A 19,364-nucleotide genomic window follows, 5' to 3' on the forward strand; every position below is an offset into this window, starting at 1 on the left:
AATCCTATATCAACTAAATGTAAAATCAAAACTCAATATTGCGTATATATATATATTTACATTAATATTACAATTACTGATGGAGATTTATACATAACTCTTCATCATCACAACACGGTAAGGGAGATTACACATAAACTCATAAGGCAACATTTTGCATGTACCGTTATGTAGACTCAAATACATCCAGAGAAGATGTGTGCATTCCTTTTGGGCAAGGTACCTTTAACAAATATAACTCTTCCATGACTACCATGGCAACAATGATGTACACAACAGTATATCAATCACCTTTTTTTGTTATAGCACACTGGTTACATGCCCTTCTTGATGGGGGGGGGGGTTCTGTTCCATGACACTCATAGCAGAGATCACCAGTAACATTTACTAGAGCTACGACAGTTGGGACCCAAGTAACTACACACTGATGAAAACAGAGGTTGCAGGTATCATTCCATAAACTCCCCTGGAGGTGGCTTCACGCATTCTCTCAAAATCGATCTCCTACATCACAAATCTGGACAAAAAAGTAGCTTTGATGTATATGGAGCAGCATCACACATAGAAAAGCAAACTGATTGTAGCTTAGCAGCCTACAGCAGCTCATATAATTTTACAAGTATTCTTGGACACCAAACTTTTCATCAAGTTACCAGATTTCCAGTCTTAGATCCTTATATGTGACTGAAAGCAGAAAGCTGCAATACATTTGTTGTAGTTATGTTTTGCTTTCTTTTTAAGAAAACATGTAAAGTGGAATTGCAGTTTATGGGACTGGAGGAGCTCTTGCCATAAATTTTAAGGATGCATAGTATGCTTGCACTTTATAGCAGATGTTTCGATTAATTTACTATCTTCCAGCTCTTTTAACTGCTGCTAATATCTTCTAGTCTTTCTTCCCATCTAGCATCTTACCTCATCAGCCATTGGATGACTACTGATGATCTAACTCCTGTGAATGCCTACTGCAGTTACTTTACCTTGCCACCTTGCTCAGTTTTTAGCATCTTACAGATATTGTAAAATCAAAAAGTGTGCAGACAACTGCATATGCACAGCAGAGAGTGTACAAATATAATTTTTTACAGAAGAGACTTGCAAAGTTTTTATTTTTTATTGGTTACCCAATTATTCCAGCTTCTAACTTTTTATTTTATCTATGCCATGGCTGCATTAAATGTTTAGTTGTGAAATAAAGATTATATATATATATATATATATAGAGATAGATAGATAGATAGATAGATAGATAGATAGATAGATAGATAGATAGATAGATAGATAGATAGATAGATAGATAGATAGATAGATAGATAGATAGATAGATAGATAGATAGATAGATAGACACAGTATCTAACAAAAGTGAGTACACCCCTCACATTTTTGTAAATATTATTTACATCTTTTCATGTGATAACATTGAAAAGTAATGAGTGTGCAGTTTGTATAACAGCGTAAATTTGCTGTCCCCTCAAAATAACTCAACACACAGCCATTAATGTCTAAACCACTGACAACAAAAGTGAGTACACCCCTAGGTTAAATTGTCTAAATCGGGCCCAAAGTGTCAATATTTTATGTGTCCACAATTATTTTCCAGCACTGCCTTAACCCTCTTGGGCATGGATTTTGCCAGAGCTTCACAGGTTGCCACTGGAGTCCTCTTCCACTCCTCCATGACGACATCACAGTGCTGCTGGATGTTAGAGACCGTTTAGGGATGCCCCACAGATGCTCAATAGGGTTTAGGCCTGGAGACATGCTTGGCCAGTCCATCACCTTTACTCTCAGCTTCTTTAGCAAGGCAGTAGTCATCTTGGAGGTGTGTTTGGGGTCGTTATCATGTTGGAATACTGCCCTGCGGCCCAGTCTCTAAAGGGAGGGGATCATGCTCTGCTTCAGTAGGTCACATTACATGTTGGCATTCATGGTTCCCTCAATTAACAGTAGCTCCCCAGTGCTGGCAGCACTCATGTAGCCCCAGACCATGACACTCCCACCACCATGCTTTACTGTAGGCAAGACACACTTGTCTTTGTACTCCTCACCTGGTTGCCACTTGACACTTGACACTTGACACCATCTGAACCAAATACATGTTTCTTGGTCTCATCATACCACAGGACATGGTTCCAGTAATCCATGTCCTTAGTCTGCTTGTCTTCAGCAAACTGTGTGCATCTTCTTTAGAATAGGCTTCCTTCTGGGATGACAGCCATGCAGACCAATTTGATGCAGTGTGCGGCGTATGGTCTGAGCACTGACAGGCTTGTTTTGAATGGAACCTGTCCCGGTAAATCACTGTATGGTCTTGACCACCATGCTGCAGCTCAGTTTCAGAGTCTTGGCAGTCTTCTTATAGCCTAGGCCATCTTTATGTAGAGCAAAATTTATTTTTTTCAGATCCTCAGATAGTTCTTCGCCATGAGGTGCCATGTTCAACTTCCAGTGACTAGTATTAGAGATTGATAGCAATAACACCAAATTTAACACACCTGCTCCCCATTCACACCTGAGACCTTGTAACACTAATGAGTCACATGACACTGGGGAGGGAAAATGGCTAATTGGGCACAATTTAAACATTTTCACTTAGGGGTGTACTCACTTTTGTTGCCAGCGGTTTAGACATTAATGGCTGTGTGTTGAGTTATTTTGAGGGGAGGGGTGTGCCCACTTTTAAGAAATACTGTATATATATATATATATATATATATATATATATCATCATCATCATCATCATCATCATCTTCAGTTTAATAATGTATGCAGCGTAAAAAAAAAAACTTTTTTTACCTTAATTAATCCAAGGCATCAGCACTAAACTTTAGGCAAAGTGTATACCATCACAGTGCAACAACAGTAACATTTTCAATCCAAAAATGTCCAACAAACTGTCCATTTTATTAGGGATCAAAGTTTTGCACTGAAATATATACACAAAAATCAAAGGATTTAATTATTTATACCCAAAGACATTTAGGAGATTGTCTAGAAAGATATATTAAAAACAGATGTAGCTATTTAGCTTATGTCTAAGAAAGGTCTCAGATATCACTGTGAATATAAAAATTGGACTTGTTTAACTGGTAACTATTTTCAAATCTGCATGAGCATGCATCTGATATGGAGAAATGCACATATCACACTTGTAAACAAGCCCCCGTTTTCACAGGATGACATCTGTGAATGTACAGGCTCACCAGAAATTTTTTCTGTGAAAGTGCTAATAGGCCTTGTGAGAATGTTTTTAAAACCACCCATCTGTCACTTTTTAACAGGCCTGATTGGCAAGCACTTGTAACAAGTGACATCTGTTCTCACTTATTGATATGTAGATTTATGATAATGGATATGAACAATAAGACCAAAACACCTTAGGTGAAGTAAATGCGAACCCTAAAAAATAATCATTTAAAATTAATAAATCTTACTGTTCACTAAAAAAAAGAAAATGTAAAATATGTGTGTATGCCAAAAGATTAACTATAAGCAAAATCTTATTTTATTACCTAATTCTAAAGTAATTAAATGAGATAAACAATACAAATACAGTTTCATTTAGACAGATAATGGAAAAGATAGTCTTTAATAGCATGTTGCTAAGAACTGTGATGTGCAAAAACCAATCGCAACTAATCAGAAATAAATACAGAAAACAAATTAAATGTATTTTATGGTTGCCTGCTAATAGTCATTTAATATCTTATGAAACAAAACCCTGTATCTTTTGTCTACAGTTTTTCCAACAACCTGTGTAAATAAAATTTGCCCAGTATGAAACAAAAATGGCTATTTGCAAATAAAGGAGATTGGAAATGTTGCTATATGTATGTAGACAGATTAGAGGTATATCCTAAGGGAGATGAATGGACCTAATTTTCTGTGTGTACTTGAATAGATTAGTAATACACAAGGCCGTAATGTATAATAATATAATAATGACAAATTGTTGGATGCCCTTGTCAAGAAATAAGTTAAACTAGTGCACACACTGCAATCAGTGCATGCCTACATCCCATCTATCTACAATCTGAAACAGGGACAACCTAGTTGTACAACCCATTGATACAGCAAAACATGGGTGTAGCTGTAAGAGTGCACATGACTAAATAGATTGAGTTTAACAAGAGTGACTAAAACAAAACGAGCATGAGAACATGATAACATTTGCGGAAAAATGTCTTAATTACAAACATTTCAGTTCAATTCAGTTTTTCAATAACAGAATAATTCTTTACTAATCTCAACCTACAAAAGAATTCTACCACTGTAATGTTACACAAGACTACTTTGGATTTAAAGGAGATTCCCGCATGTGACAGGATACTGCTAAAACCTGCTCCCATGTTACAAAAGATTCTCAATGACCACCAGCTTATTACAATAAGCTGTTAAAGACTGCTATTATGTTATATGAACTGGTGAAATTTGAAATATTATGAATGAATGTGAAGAAGAAAAAAAAAACACAACTTGCCCACTCAATAATATGTACCTCTAGATGTTGCTGCTTTGTACAGTGTCCCTCTTTACGTTGTCTATTAGTACAATATTGAATTTTTACCTTGGTACAGTGAGTCCCAAGAAGTTTAATCCTCATGTATTTGTCTGACACTATGACCCTCAAACACTATGTGCCTCCAGAAGTTCTCCCTTGTCTGTAGCCATACTCAAGGACGAGCTCCCTTTATAGGAACGACCCACCAAGCTAAAATTTTAAAGTATGTGAGCTGTAGGAAAGACTCTAGTGCCCCTCCAGTGAAATCTTGCTGACTTTTAAAGCTAAAATTGTAGCTTGCAGCTGAACCTTTATGTGGAATATGGGGCAATGTAGGAAGGTGCAGGGTGTCAGGATTTCGGTATAGCATCAGAGATGTCACACAGAAGTTAGATCAAGTGAATGTGAGAATGGTGAATGCAATTTCCACTTAAAGCAAACAACTTGACAGGCAGATGATCATAATTGTGATATTTTTCCACTCTTTTAATATGACTTTAAGTTTCTCATATTATTCATATGATTAAAAGTAATATCATTCTAAAAAAATACACTATTTGCAGTTTTAGTTGCCTTTTTATTTTTTTAATTACTTACACATTTTTTAAATACATTTTTGCATCTTACCCTGTTTATTTCAAAATAAATTGAGGACCTTGCTTGTTTTACAGCGATAAACCCTTACATTTACTGCATGAGGCATGACAATTGTGTAAAAAAAGCAAGATAACTATTTTCATAACATTGTCCCTGAAGGTCTCTTTTGTCTCTCTCACACAGGCATGAATGCTTTGCAATTACAGAATTTGGCTACTTTAGCAGCTGCAGCAGCCGCAGCCCAAACCTCAGCTACCACCACCAATGCAAACCCTCTTTCCACAACGACTAGCGCACTGGGAGCGCTAACAAGCCCGGGTGAGAAGTATACTTTATCTGTCACATGGAACATTCTACCAGGATGTTCACAGAAACATTAGTGTCACCAGCTTTTTTTTAGTAATAACCATGGGCATATTCATGAGGTTCATTATTTCACCAAGTGCATTGTAATTGTGTGCATTTCCCCACTGTTTCAGTGATGTTGTGGTTTTATTAGACTGGGCCGCCCATACTATGCAGTTGGTGGTTGGTGGTTATCTTTCTATTTAAAATTGCTGAAAATTTCCCACTGCCTCTTTCTGTGTCCAGAAGTAAATGCATTCAAGAACCTTTTTTTGCATGCATAAGGTCTTTTTTTAGATATTTTTATCATCAAAGTTTATGAACCAGTATCATTTCATGCTCCATTTTGCATATTTTCATGTAACTGCACTAGCTCTGTCTTAATGGCAAGTCTTCACAAGCCTTATTCACAAAAATTAGGTATGCACATAAAGCAAATTAAGGTGTGTTTATAGTAAAAACTTTCTTTTTTAGTTTTGGATAGAGTGTGAAAGAGTTTGAGTCTTTGAAGTGTTAGTTTAGCTTTACAGAAAACCTGTAAAATTGACCTAACACCGGACCTGCTATTCCCACCCCAACCCCCTAGTTCCAGTTGTACTTACCTCTCATGAACCTAAGCTGTGAGAGCTCCTGCAAGCCACTCCACTACTCAGAGAGTTTAAAATTCCCACTGCTTTTTCTCCTCTCTGTCCAATGCTGCCATTACGGATCAGACGGATTCTTATTAGTCAGCACCATCACATGATTGGCGCTGATTAGTCAGAATCTGTCTGGTCCATCCTTGCAGTGCTGGACAGAGAGGGGAGAAAGCAGTGGGGATCACAAATCCCCAGACTGGTGGAGCAGCTTGCGGAAGCCCTGAAAGGCAAGGATTATAGAAGGTGAGTACAGCAGGGACCAGGGGTGGGTGGGAAGGAATTTTCTGTAAAAGTGAACTAACCCTGTAAGTGCTGTTTTGCTGTCTGTACACATTAGGAATATTCACCTTCTCGATTCTTCCTGGATCTCCTTGTTCCCTGGACAAAAGATAATGCAGAATTATATATTTAAATGTTGGTATCAAAATGGGAGATGGAAGAAAATGGTCCAATGTGGGTATCTGTTTCAGTGACAATAAAGGAATCTCCTCTCCCTTTGGAGACATTTGTACTCATTTCCTGTTGTTTCTCCAGAATAAAACGTTGGGGGAAGCATCCCCAATGGAAGACAAAGAGAAAAACAAAACCTACTCTATAAAAAAAAAAAAGGTTTGGAAGAGAGTTAAACTTAAAAATGTCCCTGTAGTGTTGACTGCACAGCTATTTCACATATTTACCTACTGGAAAAAAACCTGATGCTCTTGCTGAAAGAAATGGCTAAGGGATTAGTCCAAATGTTTCAATAATATTACTTTCCATTCATCTCTTTAGATGTGTAGCCCACTTAAAGTGTAGCTCCAGGATCCTTCAGAAAAAAATAAAAGTATACTGTAACTACTGACTTTTAATATTAGGACACTTACCTATCCAGGAATCCAGCGGTGTCTTCACCCGAGCTGATTTTTCAATATGCTCTCAGGTGCTGCAGCCGCCATCACAGGCAGGGGAAACCAGCAGTAAAGCCTTGTCGGTTCACAGCTGGTTTCCTACTGCGCCTGGGCTAAGTGCGCTGCACCTTGTAAATGGCCCGGCAGAGGAGGAAGGAGGAGGGGGGCCGAACTTTCAGCTGAGTTTGCTGCAGCGAAGTCGGCTGGAAATGGGAGCAGGTACCTGTCAAATCCAGGTACCCGCTCCCCCCAAAAGGTGGCAGCAGAAAGAGGGAGGAGGCAAACAAGTGGAGCTTTCCCTTTTGGGTAGAGCTCCACTTTAAGTATTTCTTCAAAGATGAAACTTCTATTTTATTAAACCAAATTAAACCTATGTGGATGTCTCTAAGTTGATGCCAGACTCAATGCAAGATGAAATTCAGAGTAGGGGGGATTTTTAGGAACAATATTGCCACCAAAGTCAAGTTTCTTGGCAAATACAGATTATTTTCACCATAATTATGTGATCTTGTAAACTTTATTTTAAACTCTAGGAGTTTCAGATGTTCTAATGCTATAGTAAAGGCAAATAAAGATCAAAAATAGTTCAGTGCTGTCATTTTAACTTACCTCCAACAAAAAGACTGTTCCTGCCTCGTGCACAATCACATACTGTATATTAGTACAGACCAGGTTATGAATGGACATCTCATTCTTAACTTGACTTGTGGAAATTCTGTGGAAGTATAACGTACAGTAAAAAGGGGAGGGTATCTAAGAGTAAATAGTAGATACAGTATTTACAGTACAATCATTTTATCACTACCATTCGGTGTTCACACTGCCACCCTTGGTTGCACTGTAATAGTATAACAGCACTAGCATATTTTCTGCAGCTAAGCTTCTTATTCTATCTTCATTGTATGTTATTGATGTGTTGCTTGTGCAATTTATAATGTGGTCTTGGCTCACTTTAACAGGAAGTTAAGCTGAAGCGGAGAATTCATCAATAGCAGTTATAAGCTCACTTTTGGATAACAAAGTAACAGTTCTTGAAAACTGGGGCCTTTGTTGGAAAAAAAAGGTGTAACTTTGGCCTCTGCAGATATGTATTTCTTTGAGAGAATATACCATACACCTTACTGCAACTCTTTTTCTATTAAAAAAAAAAAAAGTTCTATTTTAACAGAGCTTCTGTCATAATAAAAGCTTAGTGTGGATATCAAAAGCATTCTCTGGGCCGATTCGTGCAGGTTCCACTATATCTTTGTTCAGCTTCCTTTTGTATTATCCTGGTTTTTCAGCAACATCCTTTGAAAATAGCTTGTGTATTGAGTCCATTTTCTTTACCACTGTAACAAACATCAATTTAAAAGGTGGTCACACTTAGTGCTTGAAGTGTTCAATAGCTAATGCCATTCAATTGTATGTTCTTCATATAGTGAAACCAGTTTAATCATATGTGTGTGTGGTATGAATAGACACCTTTAAATAATGTTCATATGCAAATTATGCAGTTAGAGGTGTATAGAAAAGCATTATATACTTGCAGGACACAGTGTTTCTTTTTCAAATCTGTGATCATTGCCATTAGCTTTCCCATTCTCATATTTATTGTCTGATGCCAGCATTTTAGTGAATGCAGCAGAAATAAATGAAATAGAACAAAATGTTTGATGGAAAGAGGATGAGGTTTTCAACACATTTCTGTACAGCAGTATTATTACAGTCAACTTTACCTTCCCCTTACATACATGTTCATGGTCCATAAATAATGCATTTCTTGCCACCTAAAGACCACTTCTCCTTGCATTAAATGATGCTTTGATTCCCATCTAGTTTTAGGATTTTTTATGCTGATAGATAATATAGCAAAAAATTCAGAAGCCATTGAATCACATTTATTTTTATGCAGCAATTACAATATTTCAAAGGAGACCTAGAAAATGCAAGATACACTTACCTGTTACTCCCCCTTTGAAACCAAAAAACATTTGTTAAAAAAAAAAAAAAGAAGTTTACATAGATGCATTGCTTTAAAACCCAATAAAGAATTATATGTTAATAAATTAAAAAAAAAAATTGTCATTGGGAGAGAAAAAAGTAAAACATACTCACCTTACACCTGGCTTTTAGCATGTTTGCAAGAGCAAGAATGACATCACTCAGACTTTCTGTGGGAACTTGGGAAAGTTGAGGATCTCCAATCACATGACGATGAACTTCTGCACTGTCCTACTGGAGTGGGAGTTGAGTAAAAAACAAAAAATGGGTGAAAGGCTAGTAAATATGCAGACCAATCTTTTTTAATGGAAGTTCAACTGTAAATTTCTGGCTTTTTAAAGGAGTTGTAAAGGCAGAAGAATTTTTTTATTTTACCACATTCTATGCATTAAGATAAAAAGTGGGAAGCAGCCTCCCCAGCACCCCCTAATACTTACGCGTGCCCCATCCCTGTCCAGCAATGTCCACAAGTATCTCGGCCATCCAGGGACTCTCCTTCCTGATTGGCTGAGACACAACCGTGGCACCATTGGCTCCCACGGCTGTCAATCAATGTTGGTTAGCCAATCTCAAGGGAGAGAGGGTGGGGCCGAACCGCAGCTCTGTGTCTGAATGGGTACACAGAGCTGCAGCTCGGCTCGGGTGCCCCCATAACAAGCTGCTTGCTGTCGGGGCACTCAACAGGAGGGAGGCACCAGGAGCAGTGAAGAGGGACCCGAGAAGAGGAGGGTCTTAGCTGGCCTGTGCAAAATCCCTGCACAGGGCAGTTAAGTATAACATGTTTGTTATTTTAAAAAAAAAAAAAGGCTTTACAATCACTTTGATATGGTTTTTTGTTCTCTACAAACAAGATGCTGCTGGACTGCACTCCTTCAGCTTATGTACACGTGTATACTTTATGTATATACTTTTTTGGCACCCATTCACATCTAAAAACTCACCAGTAAAGAGGTACAGGCTGAAAACTTGAGGTAGACTCTGCAGGAGCAATACTTTGCAGCCTCCTGTCAAAAAAATAATCATTTGACTCACTTAGTAGAGATAAAGTAAGTTTTTTTTTTTTTTTAGTTGATGAGGCCTGTGCATCACATAGTAACTGGATTTCAGACCTTTTAAAACTGTTACACAGGAGATTTTAAATGCAATTTAAATAATGTGTTACTGCCCTTTAAGCATTATTTAAGCATTATTAAAATTGCTGCTCTTGCTGTTTAACATATTTTTTTGCTGTTTAACATATTTTTTTGTTTTGATACATTTTCCTCAAGGCAGTATCCAGGACCCCATGCCATTTGTTTGACAATCCCTTGCCTATTAAGCTAGAAAATTATTATTACCGTTTTCTTTTTTGTTTTTTTTTTATATCAGCCCCCCTTCAGTGTAGTTTGGATCCAGCTCCTGAACTGCAGTGATGTTCAGCGAACCCACCCCAAAATGACCCTTGGTATGTTCGGCTCATCACTACCCAAGACATGTTAATAATGGATTGGCTCATGACCAAACAACTAAACTAGCATACCACCAGAGCATTTGTGCAATAATACACAACCCTGACTTGACGCGATCAGAATGCAATCTTCAAAGTTTTGCATATTACAGTATAAATATTGAAAGGTAATAGAAATAGGGTTGATTTGCCTCAGAAATCATTTTCATCAAAGGATCCCCACTGTAGCAATTGTAAAACCAATATAGGATTTCTCAATTTTCAGCTGTTTTCCTAGTAGGGTAAATTCTATGGAGAAATCGTAGATAGAGAGACTGATATTTTTTTTTCAGTAGGTTAGCAGGTCTAAAAACTCAAGTGTAGAATAATTATCTGAAAATTAAAAAAAAAAATCTGGTGTAAAGGTCTTTCTGGCATCTATCCAAAAAATGAATCAACAGATGTGAGAGGACCCAGATTAGCAAATCCAACCATACCAACATTTGGTCAAATTGATATGGTTCATCCAGGACAGTGGTATGCAAGACAAAAAGCAATGTTTAAAATGGTGCAGTAGGAAATACAATCACTGATTGTTGATTTATTAAAGGAGTTGAGAATGTTCAAACAATTAATGCAGATTCGCTTCAGTTATTATTTTATGGGAAAAGCAAATGTCTGTTTACTTATTTCATTGCACATTATTAGATAACTGAAGTGAATATTGGCCTGTTGTGGGACAGTTTTCAGTCATTTACTTCTGCAATAGTCTGATTTACTATGTTAATTTGACACTTAAAGTAGAACTTTAATCAGAAAATTAGGTCCTGCTAGATCACTTCAGGTTTGCCCCTTTTACAGGTATAGCTATGTAAAACATGAGAAATAAGTCCAATAATACACTGCTTCACCCTACTCTGTACATGCTCAGAAGCAAAATTAAGCCCTCCTGTCCTTTACAGCCAAGAAAGCTGCTTCTATTTGATCTGCAACTGCCATGGTGCTGCACGTGATCCTTTCTGATACCAGCTAGTTGATGGTTTGACAGTTTGGTTGAGGACACAAGCAAATGTGACAGTTAGCAATCCCAGCATTCCAGGAATGTACTTTTTTTTTAAACCGTTAAATCGATTGGTTTGTTTCAGCTTTATGATTTACTGCTGTTCAGGGGCTCTGGGCTTCAGCAAAATAGCAGCCTCCAGCAAGAAGAAACAGGAGAAATGCTGGAGGCAATATACAGAAAACACTAATTTTGTTAGCATAATTAATAATGTGAAATGTATGTTCCTTGTTAAGGAACATTATTTTTTATCAAGTTGTAAAGGGTGAAGTTCCGCCTTAAGCCCAAAATGTATCTGTTGTATGTATCATAGTAATGTAAGTTCTTATTATTTTGCATTATGTGCTATGATTTATTACATTTTTCATACTAAGAACAAGTGCAAGCATCTTGTTTTCTGATACATAGGAGGCAAAAATGCATAATTCCACTTCTCACTCACTGGAGAGTAGTAAAACATGAAAAACATAGGAAAGTGTTTAAACTGTAATCATGGCAACATGGCCTTGATTGTTGCTGCTCGTGCTTGTTTTTTTTTTATTTTTTTATTTTATTCCACTAAGTACCTCCCAGCAGCATTCCCTTAAGTGATCCTTGGTAACTTTGTGCAGCAACTTAAAAGGTGAGATTCCCTTTGTTGAAAAGAACACCTAGGGCAATAAGCTGTTTCCTTTGTTTCATGGCCTGAAAAATTAGAGTTGAATATGTCTAAATTGCCTTTGGATAAAATAAATGTCCCCTTTAATTATTGCAGACATGTAAGGACAGGCATAGGAATGTACATTGCAGAAAGCAGAATACAGAGGAAAAATAATTTATGTTTTATCAACTGTTGACTATTTCTTTTCTGTAATGCTTGAAATACTGCTGTATATCTATGTATGTACTGGCATGTTATACTAGCAGTTGTTTTTCCGTTTTTTATTCAGTTACTTATTTATTTGAAATCATAGTGGGGTATACCAACTATAACAAACAGCAATTAACTAATTAATTACCTGTATATATAAATATATGCACATGATAAAAAAAAATGCATGTAGCTGGTTAGCATGCTGTATTACATATTTTCTTACCTATTTGCAGTGCATATTTTTATTTTTTATTTCACAGTGAACACGTTTTTACTTTTATATCATCACAAATGAGGCACATACTATGTATACATTTATAACATGTATATCCATGTTATGTGATTAACTAAATAACTAAGCCATTAATACCCCGTTTAAATTTAGCATTCACTGTTCTGAAATAGAAAATAAATCCATGGTAGTGATATAGCGATAGTAGCAAACCACCAGATGATTGCAAAATGAGGAGAAGGTATGACCAGGCAAATAGAATTCTAGGATGCATCGCCAGTGTGATCACCGGCAGGAAAAAGGAGGTCCTGATTCTCCTATATAGATTCTTAGTTAGACCTTTTTTGGCATACTGTGTCAAATTATGGAGACCTCACTTACAAAAAGATATTGATAAGATAGAACAAGTCCAGAGATGGACAACAAAAATGATGAAAGGTCTGAGGGAGGAAACGCATCAGGGGAGACTTCAGGAATGTAACATGTAAAGCCTGGAGAAATCAGGGAACATATTTAAATCAGCAGGTCAGTATGACAGTGAGGCAGCTAGCATTTTCCAAAAGGTGATAAGCAATGTATATCCCTCAGGATAGGCATGCCCTAATAATTGAAATATATCAAAAATTATTTTAGTATAGCCCAACATAATTTACTCATTGTAAAGGCATAGTCAAATTTTAAGAAGTGTAAAAAAAACAGGAATTCATCTTACTTGACTAGATAGTTGAGCAATATGCTGAAAATGAATAAATCCTATATTTAGTAAATTATCTCCTCAAATACCTGGATACTTAGCTGTATATACCCCTTCAATACAATTTTTCAGTTTTCAGTGCTGTAAAAGTCGGAATATTTCTTGCAACAGATAAAGCTTTCCTTTGGGGGTGTTTTTTAACCACTGTGTTTTTTATTTTACTATATCAAAGAAATAAGACTAAAAATTTGGGATTGCTTTATCTTTAAAGAAATCTGAACTCATGGTCCTGTTGGAGGGTAAAAATAGGGTACATAGGACCTTACGAAAATTAACAGTGAAGCTGCAGAACACTGTCTACGTTTAATTTAATCTGTGAGCTGTAACTTTTGTATTCCCCACCAAATAGCTTTGACCATTACCTGCTGGATCTCTGATATCAGAATTATAAAGTTAGGAGCTTCTTCTACAGTTAGTGCTTATCAAAAAAAATAGATAAAATGTAAAAAGATGTGGAAGAACATGACATAAAATCCCTAAGTGGTACAATAGGGCAAATACAAGGTATATACCAAACCCCTGCATGTGACACTACACCAAGTATCCCAAGCAGTCAATTTCTATTGATGTCCATACTCTTTTAAATAAATCTCTTTAGCAGTGTCCATACATATGTTAAATAATTTCCACTCTGAGCAAATAATTAAAACAAAAGGAAATTGGGACTTTAAATGAAACACGTGGCTGCAATCAGGGAAAATGTAAAAAATATATCTCAATGGGCTGACATGGATATTGCAAATATGTATATGAAATTCATAACACAGCATATATAAATAATATCACATTTAATAAGTATACATGTTACATCACAATATACTGACATTGGTAAATCATTGTTGGTTAATAACATTTGGTAAAGGCATATAGATATATTATCATATTGAATTAATGAATATACATGTTACATCACCACACAATGACAATAATATCATTACTGGTTAATAGCATTGATAAATACATAAAAGTCAGCCCATTACGGCATAGCGTATTGCGATTGCACATAATGATGTCAATGGTGTCTTCTTGGATATCGTAGACTAGAACCAACATAAAGGATATATAAATAAATATATTTGGGGTTGAAATTGTTGTATTAATAAAAATATAGTAGGCACATGATAGTCATAACATGGCACCCTAAACATCTCTACGCGTTTCAAGGTTGTAACCAATCATCAGGAGCTGATGCGAAATGTATAAGTGTGTGCATAGCTAAAATGAAATACATAATGATTAGTAAATTATGATAAGAGACCCAGAAGGGGGAAAAAAATAGGGGAAGGGTATACCTGTTGGCACTTGCAAAGTAGCTAAAGTTACAAAAATAACATGAGGTAGATTGAAGGTGCATAGGGAATGTCAAACATTTTCTCCCCCCCTGAGCAAATAATTCTTATGCAATTCAATTAGTGTCAAAGCATATATGAAATAGTCCTGTGCACTGTGTCTTTTAAAAAATTTGTGACAACTTCTTCACTCCAAAATAAAGGGAACCATTTACCAGACTCAAATAGCCCTCAGCCTTTGGATTATAGCAGTAAGGAAGATAATAAAGCTTAGCATGTAATATGCCCTCCTCCTAATATGCTGCACTGTGTGTTACATTAGCTATGTCTTTTCCACTTGTCTAGGCTTTCTTCTTCTTTCTCTTATCTTAATTATTAACCACTTAAGCCCCGGAAGATTTTACCCCCATTCCGACCAGGGGGTATTTTGCGATTCGGCACTGCGTGAATTTAACGCACAATTGCGCGGTCGTGCGACGCTGTACCTAAACGAATTTGACGTCCTTTTTTTCCCACAAACAGAGCTTTCTTTTGGTGGTATTTGATCACCTGTGCGATTTTTTGATCACGCGCTATAAACAAAAAAAGAGCGTCAATTTTGCAAAAATAGCAATATTTTTCACATTTTTTTATATGAAATTCCCCCAAAAAAAAATGTAAAAATCAAAATTTTTAAAAATTTTCGGCCAATTTGTTTTATGCTACCTATGTTTGGTAAAAAAAATCGCAAAAAGCGTATTTTGATTGGTTTGCGCAAAAGTTATCGCGTTTACTAACAAAGGGAAAGATTTTTGTCATTTTTGTTGTTTTTTTTTTTAACGCGTAATGGCGGCGATCTGCGATTTTTTTTGCGGTACTGCGACATTGCGGCGGACAGATCGGACCCTTGACTGACATTTTTGACACTTTTGGGGTTACCAGTGACATTTCTACAGTAATCAGTGCTATACATACGCACTGTTACTGTAAAAATACACTGGTAGTGAAGGGGTTAACTTTATTTGGAAGGGAGGGGCTGTGTGTGTCCCTAGGGGCGTGGTTTCTACTGTGATTGGCTGTGGCTCTAGCTGTAAGGACACTGATCAACGGATCTACATACCAGATCCGTTTTATCAGTGTCTTTGCAGCGAGGAGAATGACAGGCAGTTTGTTTACACAGGCTGCCTGACATTCTCCCTCTCCCCCGCCGATCGCCGAGTGACCGGCGGACATCGGGTCCGCTGGTCACACGCGCGGGGGGGTCCGTGACCACGCGGGGGCGCGCGCTCGCTCCCTAGACCCTCACAAGCAAGCAACGTAGCCCTACGTTAGTTTGCCTGTGAGGGGCTGACCGCCGACGTAGATAGTCGTGCGGCGGTCGGCAAGTGGTTAAGTTGTACATTTGTCAGTATATCCTCATTGCCTACAATATTTCAAACTTGAATAACTAACCTATATTACATAACATTTGTGCCTAAGGCTTTGCAACCACTGTACAGTTGTAAAAACCTCAGTAAACAAACTAAACACCAAAAAAAATGATCTTACAATCATTGGTTATCAGTGGCACTTAAACTCTCCACCTTAAAAAAAAATAACATAAATAAATACCATAAGCCTTGGTGGTCAGTGGTACTTTAACACACCCCACAACCCCATCACCTTTAAGAACTTTATGACCCCAGATCTCACAATAAAGAGGTCCTGTCATGGCTATTCCTATTACAAGGAATGTTTACATTCCTTGTAATAGGAATAAAAATTATCAAATTTATTTTTTTTTAAACTGTGTAAAAATCAAAAATAATAAATAAAATAAACAGGGGGAAAAAAATGAAAGTGCCCTGTACCCGTTAGCTCGTGTCGCCTATGGGATTTTTTAAGTACCAAAGTTTGTCGCCGTTCCACAAGCGTGTGCAATTTTGAAGCATGACATGTTGGGTATCTATTTACTTGGCATAACATTATCTTTCATATTATGGAAAAAAATTGGGCTAACCTTACTGTTTTCTTATTTTTTAATTCAAAAAATGAATTTTTTCCCAAAAAAATGCGTTTGGAAGACCGCTGCGCAAATACGGTGTGATAAACAAATATTGCAACGATCTCCATTTATTCTATAGGGTCTCTGAAAAAAAATATAATGTTTGGGGGTTCTAAGTATTTTTCTAGCAAAAAAAAAAAATGATTTTAGCTTGTAAACACCAAGTTTCAAAAATAGGCCTGGTGGGTAAGTGTTTAAAGACTAATAATACACTTCTTATAAATTATATGTATGCATTTTAATAATACATTAATAATACCTATAATTTGTAACAGCTTAAGACAACTTAATAAGCTGAAACGATTGCTCTTGTACTTGGCTAGTATACCTTATGCTCTCTTATTCGTTTTCATTGCCATCACCACAGTAGCTTAAATTCGATCAGTATGATATCAGACTTTATGTCAGTGTTCTAGAAAAACACAGGGTCACTGCCTGGTAAATTGCTGGAACAGTGCAATGAGTCACACTGGTGACAGGTTCACTTTATACTGAACTTGCCTGTTGCCGTGTGTCTAGCACAGTGACCTCTGAGCCATTCCACCAGGAAATATTCAATGAGTTGCTTCTCTATGTGCCTTGTTATAACTAACTCAGAGAAATCATAAGGAACGTACAACATAATTGCACCATATTAATCAATAAACACACTCCAATTATCTTTGTGGAACTTTATTTTCATTAACAAATATAAAGAGGGCATTATATTGCAGTTTTACTTCTGAAAAATATGTCAGTGCCTCTGAAAGCATGTGCCTTTTTTCAGCTTAATGTATGGTAGCCCCTCTAAAAAGGTCATACTGAATCTCCCAGCTGCTCTTGTTGAAATGAGGGACAGTAGCCATTAGTTCACAACAGCCACTGTGACATTTATTATATAAATCAAATCTATTGGCGATTCACCCCTGGGGTAATATAAAAATAGTGGTCTTTTAGGTTAGTGTGCATGCCTGTCAGTTTTAAAAACAATGAATAAGAGCAGGGGTGCTTCACATTAGCACAAGGCAATTTCCCCATGAAGAAGAATTTATTCGCTATATACCTGTCAGTAAGCAGCATACATAAGCACTTGCCTTCTAAGACATTTAACCATGGCCACATGTGAAATGGTTCTGCACAGTTTAATGACATAGAAATGTGATCTCACAGCAATTTCAAGTTGGATAGTTGGCACGGCACATAATGCTAAATTAAAACTGCACACAAGGGGATTGCCAACGTGTGGTCAGGCTTCTATTTAAAGTGTTACTAAACCCAGGACACTACATTCACTATATCTGGTCTCACACAGTACACAGAACATGGAAATGCAATTGTTTTAGTAAATATAAACTGCTAAATTCCCTTTCTCATCAGCAGTATATAGCAGTCTTCTGACTTCTATCTGTTCCTGGTGCAGCTTGTAGGAGGAGGATATGGCACTGAGCGGTCCTTTGAGGCTGCAGGGCTCCAGACCCTCTGTCTGGACATGTCTGGACAGTGCTGATTGGCCCTGTGCTGATCACATGCACTCTCCCAAGAAAAAAAGAACTCTTTAGCAATGCTCACCAAACTGAGCATGTGCAGGCTGACTCCAAAGGCTCTGTCTTAACCGGACATGTTTTTGAGTCAGTGGAAGAAGAGGAGGATCTGTGCATACAAGATCAAGCAGCCTTTTTACACAATGCAGAGAATTAACCCCTTATATTCCACAGGGAGTATAATAAGCATGCTTTACTGCATATTCACACTGATTTTACTGTTGTGGGTTTAGTAACACTTTAAGGCTGATGTTCCAATAGTCATTCTTTGAACTTGGCAAAAGTGTGCCAGCCCATGCTCATGGTCCTTGCTCTAATTGTCCATTTTAAATTTCTATGATTGCCAGAAATAAACAGTATAAGAGAAGAACACTGATGGGAGGGGGGGGGGGGAGAAATTGTTCCACTCATATTCATTTCTTAAAACTTACAAATAATGCAGCAATACGGAACGGCCATTCCATCAAAAGAAGTTGTTGATAAAAGTGACGGAAGAATCTTCCTCCCAGGAGTTGGGGAGGGGAGGGGAGGGGATGGGAGGAAAGTCCAATCACAGGCAAATCTCCAGCATTTCCTTAAAAGAAAACCCATGTAAAGTCAATAATATACAAAAAATAAATAAAACAAACAGTTTTAGGAACCAAGAAAAACACTGCAGAAATCAAATTAAATCAGTAAAAACAGTTTATGATATGTAGAATTGGACTGAATTGAAAGCACTTGATGTATACAGATTTTATGCATCAATAGGGAATCACAGCATTATGTCTAAGCATGCCTATGGAGAAGGAATAGCATTTCACATTTCTCTTCATTGTCTCAATCCCATTATAGTTTTACTTTTCATATTATAATTAACTAAAAAGGAGAAAAGGTGGTTATTTAGCTAAATGTAATATGTTCTAAATGATGGAAGTATGCATTTAAACAGCAGTAGCTGTGCTTACAGCTGAGCTAAATTCAAGCAAATACTGTATTTGTATTTCCCATGTTCAAAAAACACAACATATTGCACATCCTTTATCAGGGATTCACTAGTGAAATTCACCCTGCGAAAAAGTTGCTAAATCTGCCAAAGCAAGGTTCGTTGGGTTTCACCAAGCATTTTCCATCAGGATTAGTCCTTTGTACTAATATATTTGCTGGCCAAATTGGGTTTCTGGATAGTAGTAGCAGCTGTTTTTTAGTTCTTTGTAGTAATGATTTGGACAAATCTTGTTAAATAGCAAGAATGTCTATTTGTTCATTTTCCCTC

The 19,364-nt window shown here is 37.0% G+C and overlaps 1 protein-coding gene across 24 annotated transcripts in view; it reads left to right on the plus strand.

The window, feature by feature from the left end:
• The window catches only part of CELF2 (CUGBP Elav-like family member 2), a 713,329-nt gene that overhangs the window by 640,289 nt on the left and 53,676 nt on the right, over window positions 1-19,364 (plus strand). For 21 of the 24 annotated variants that reach the window (XM_082254349.1, XM_082254360.1, XM_082254366.1 and 18 more), the window contains one exon: window positions 5,283-5,417. The exons of the other annotated variants lie outside the window; for them this stretch is intronic. In XM_082254349.1, the coding sequence (XP_082110475.1) occupies window positions 5,283-5,417 (135 nt within the window). The remainder of the gene's footprint in view (window positions 1-5,282; window positions 5,418-19,364) is intronic. 24 annotated transcript variants of the gene reach the window in all.

The sequence above is a fragment of the Pelophylax lessonae genome, assembly GCF_965119305.1.
Source record: "Pelophylax lessonae genome assembly, chromosome: 4".
NCBI classification, from domain to species: Eukaryota; Metazoa; Chordata; class Amphibia; order Anura; family Ranidae; genus Pelophylax; species Pelophylax lessonae.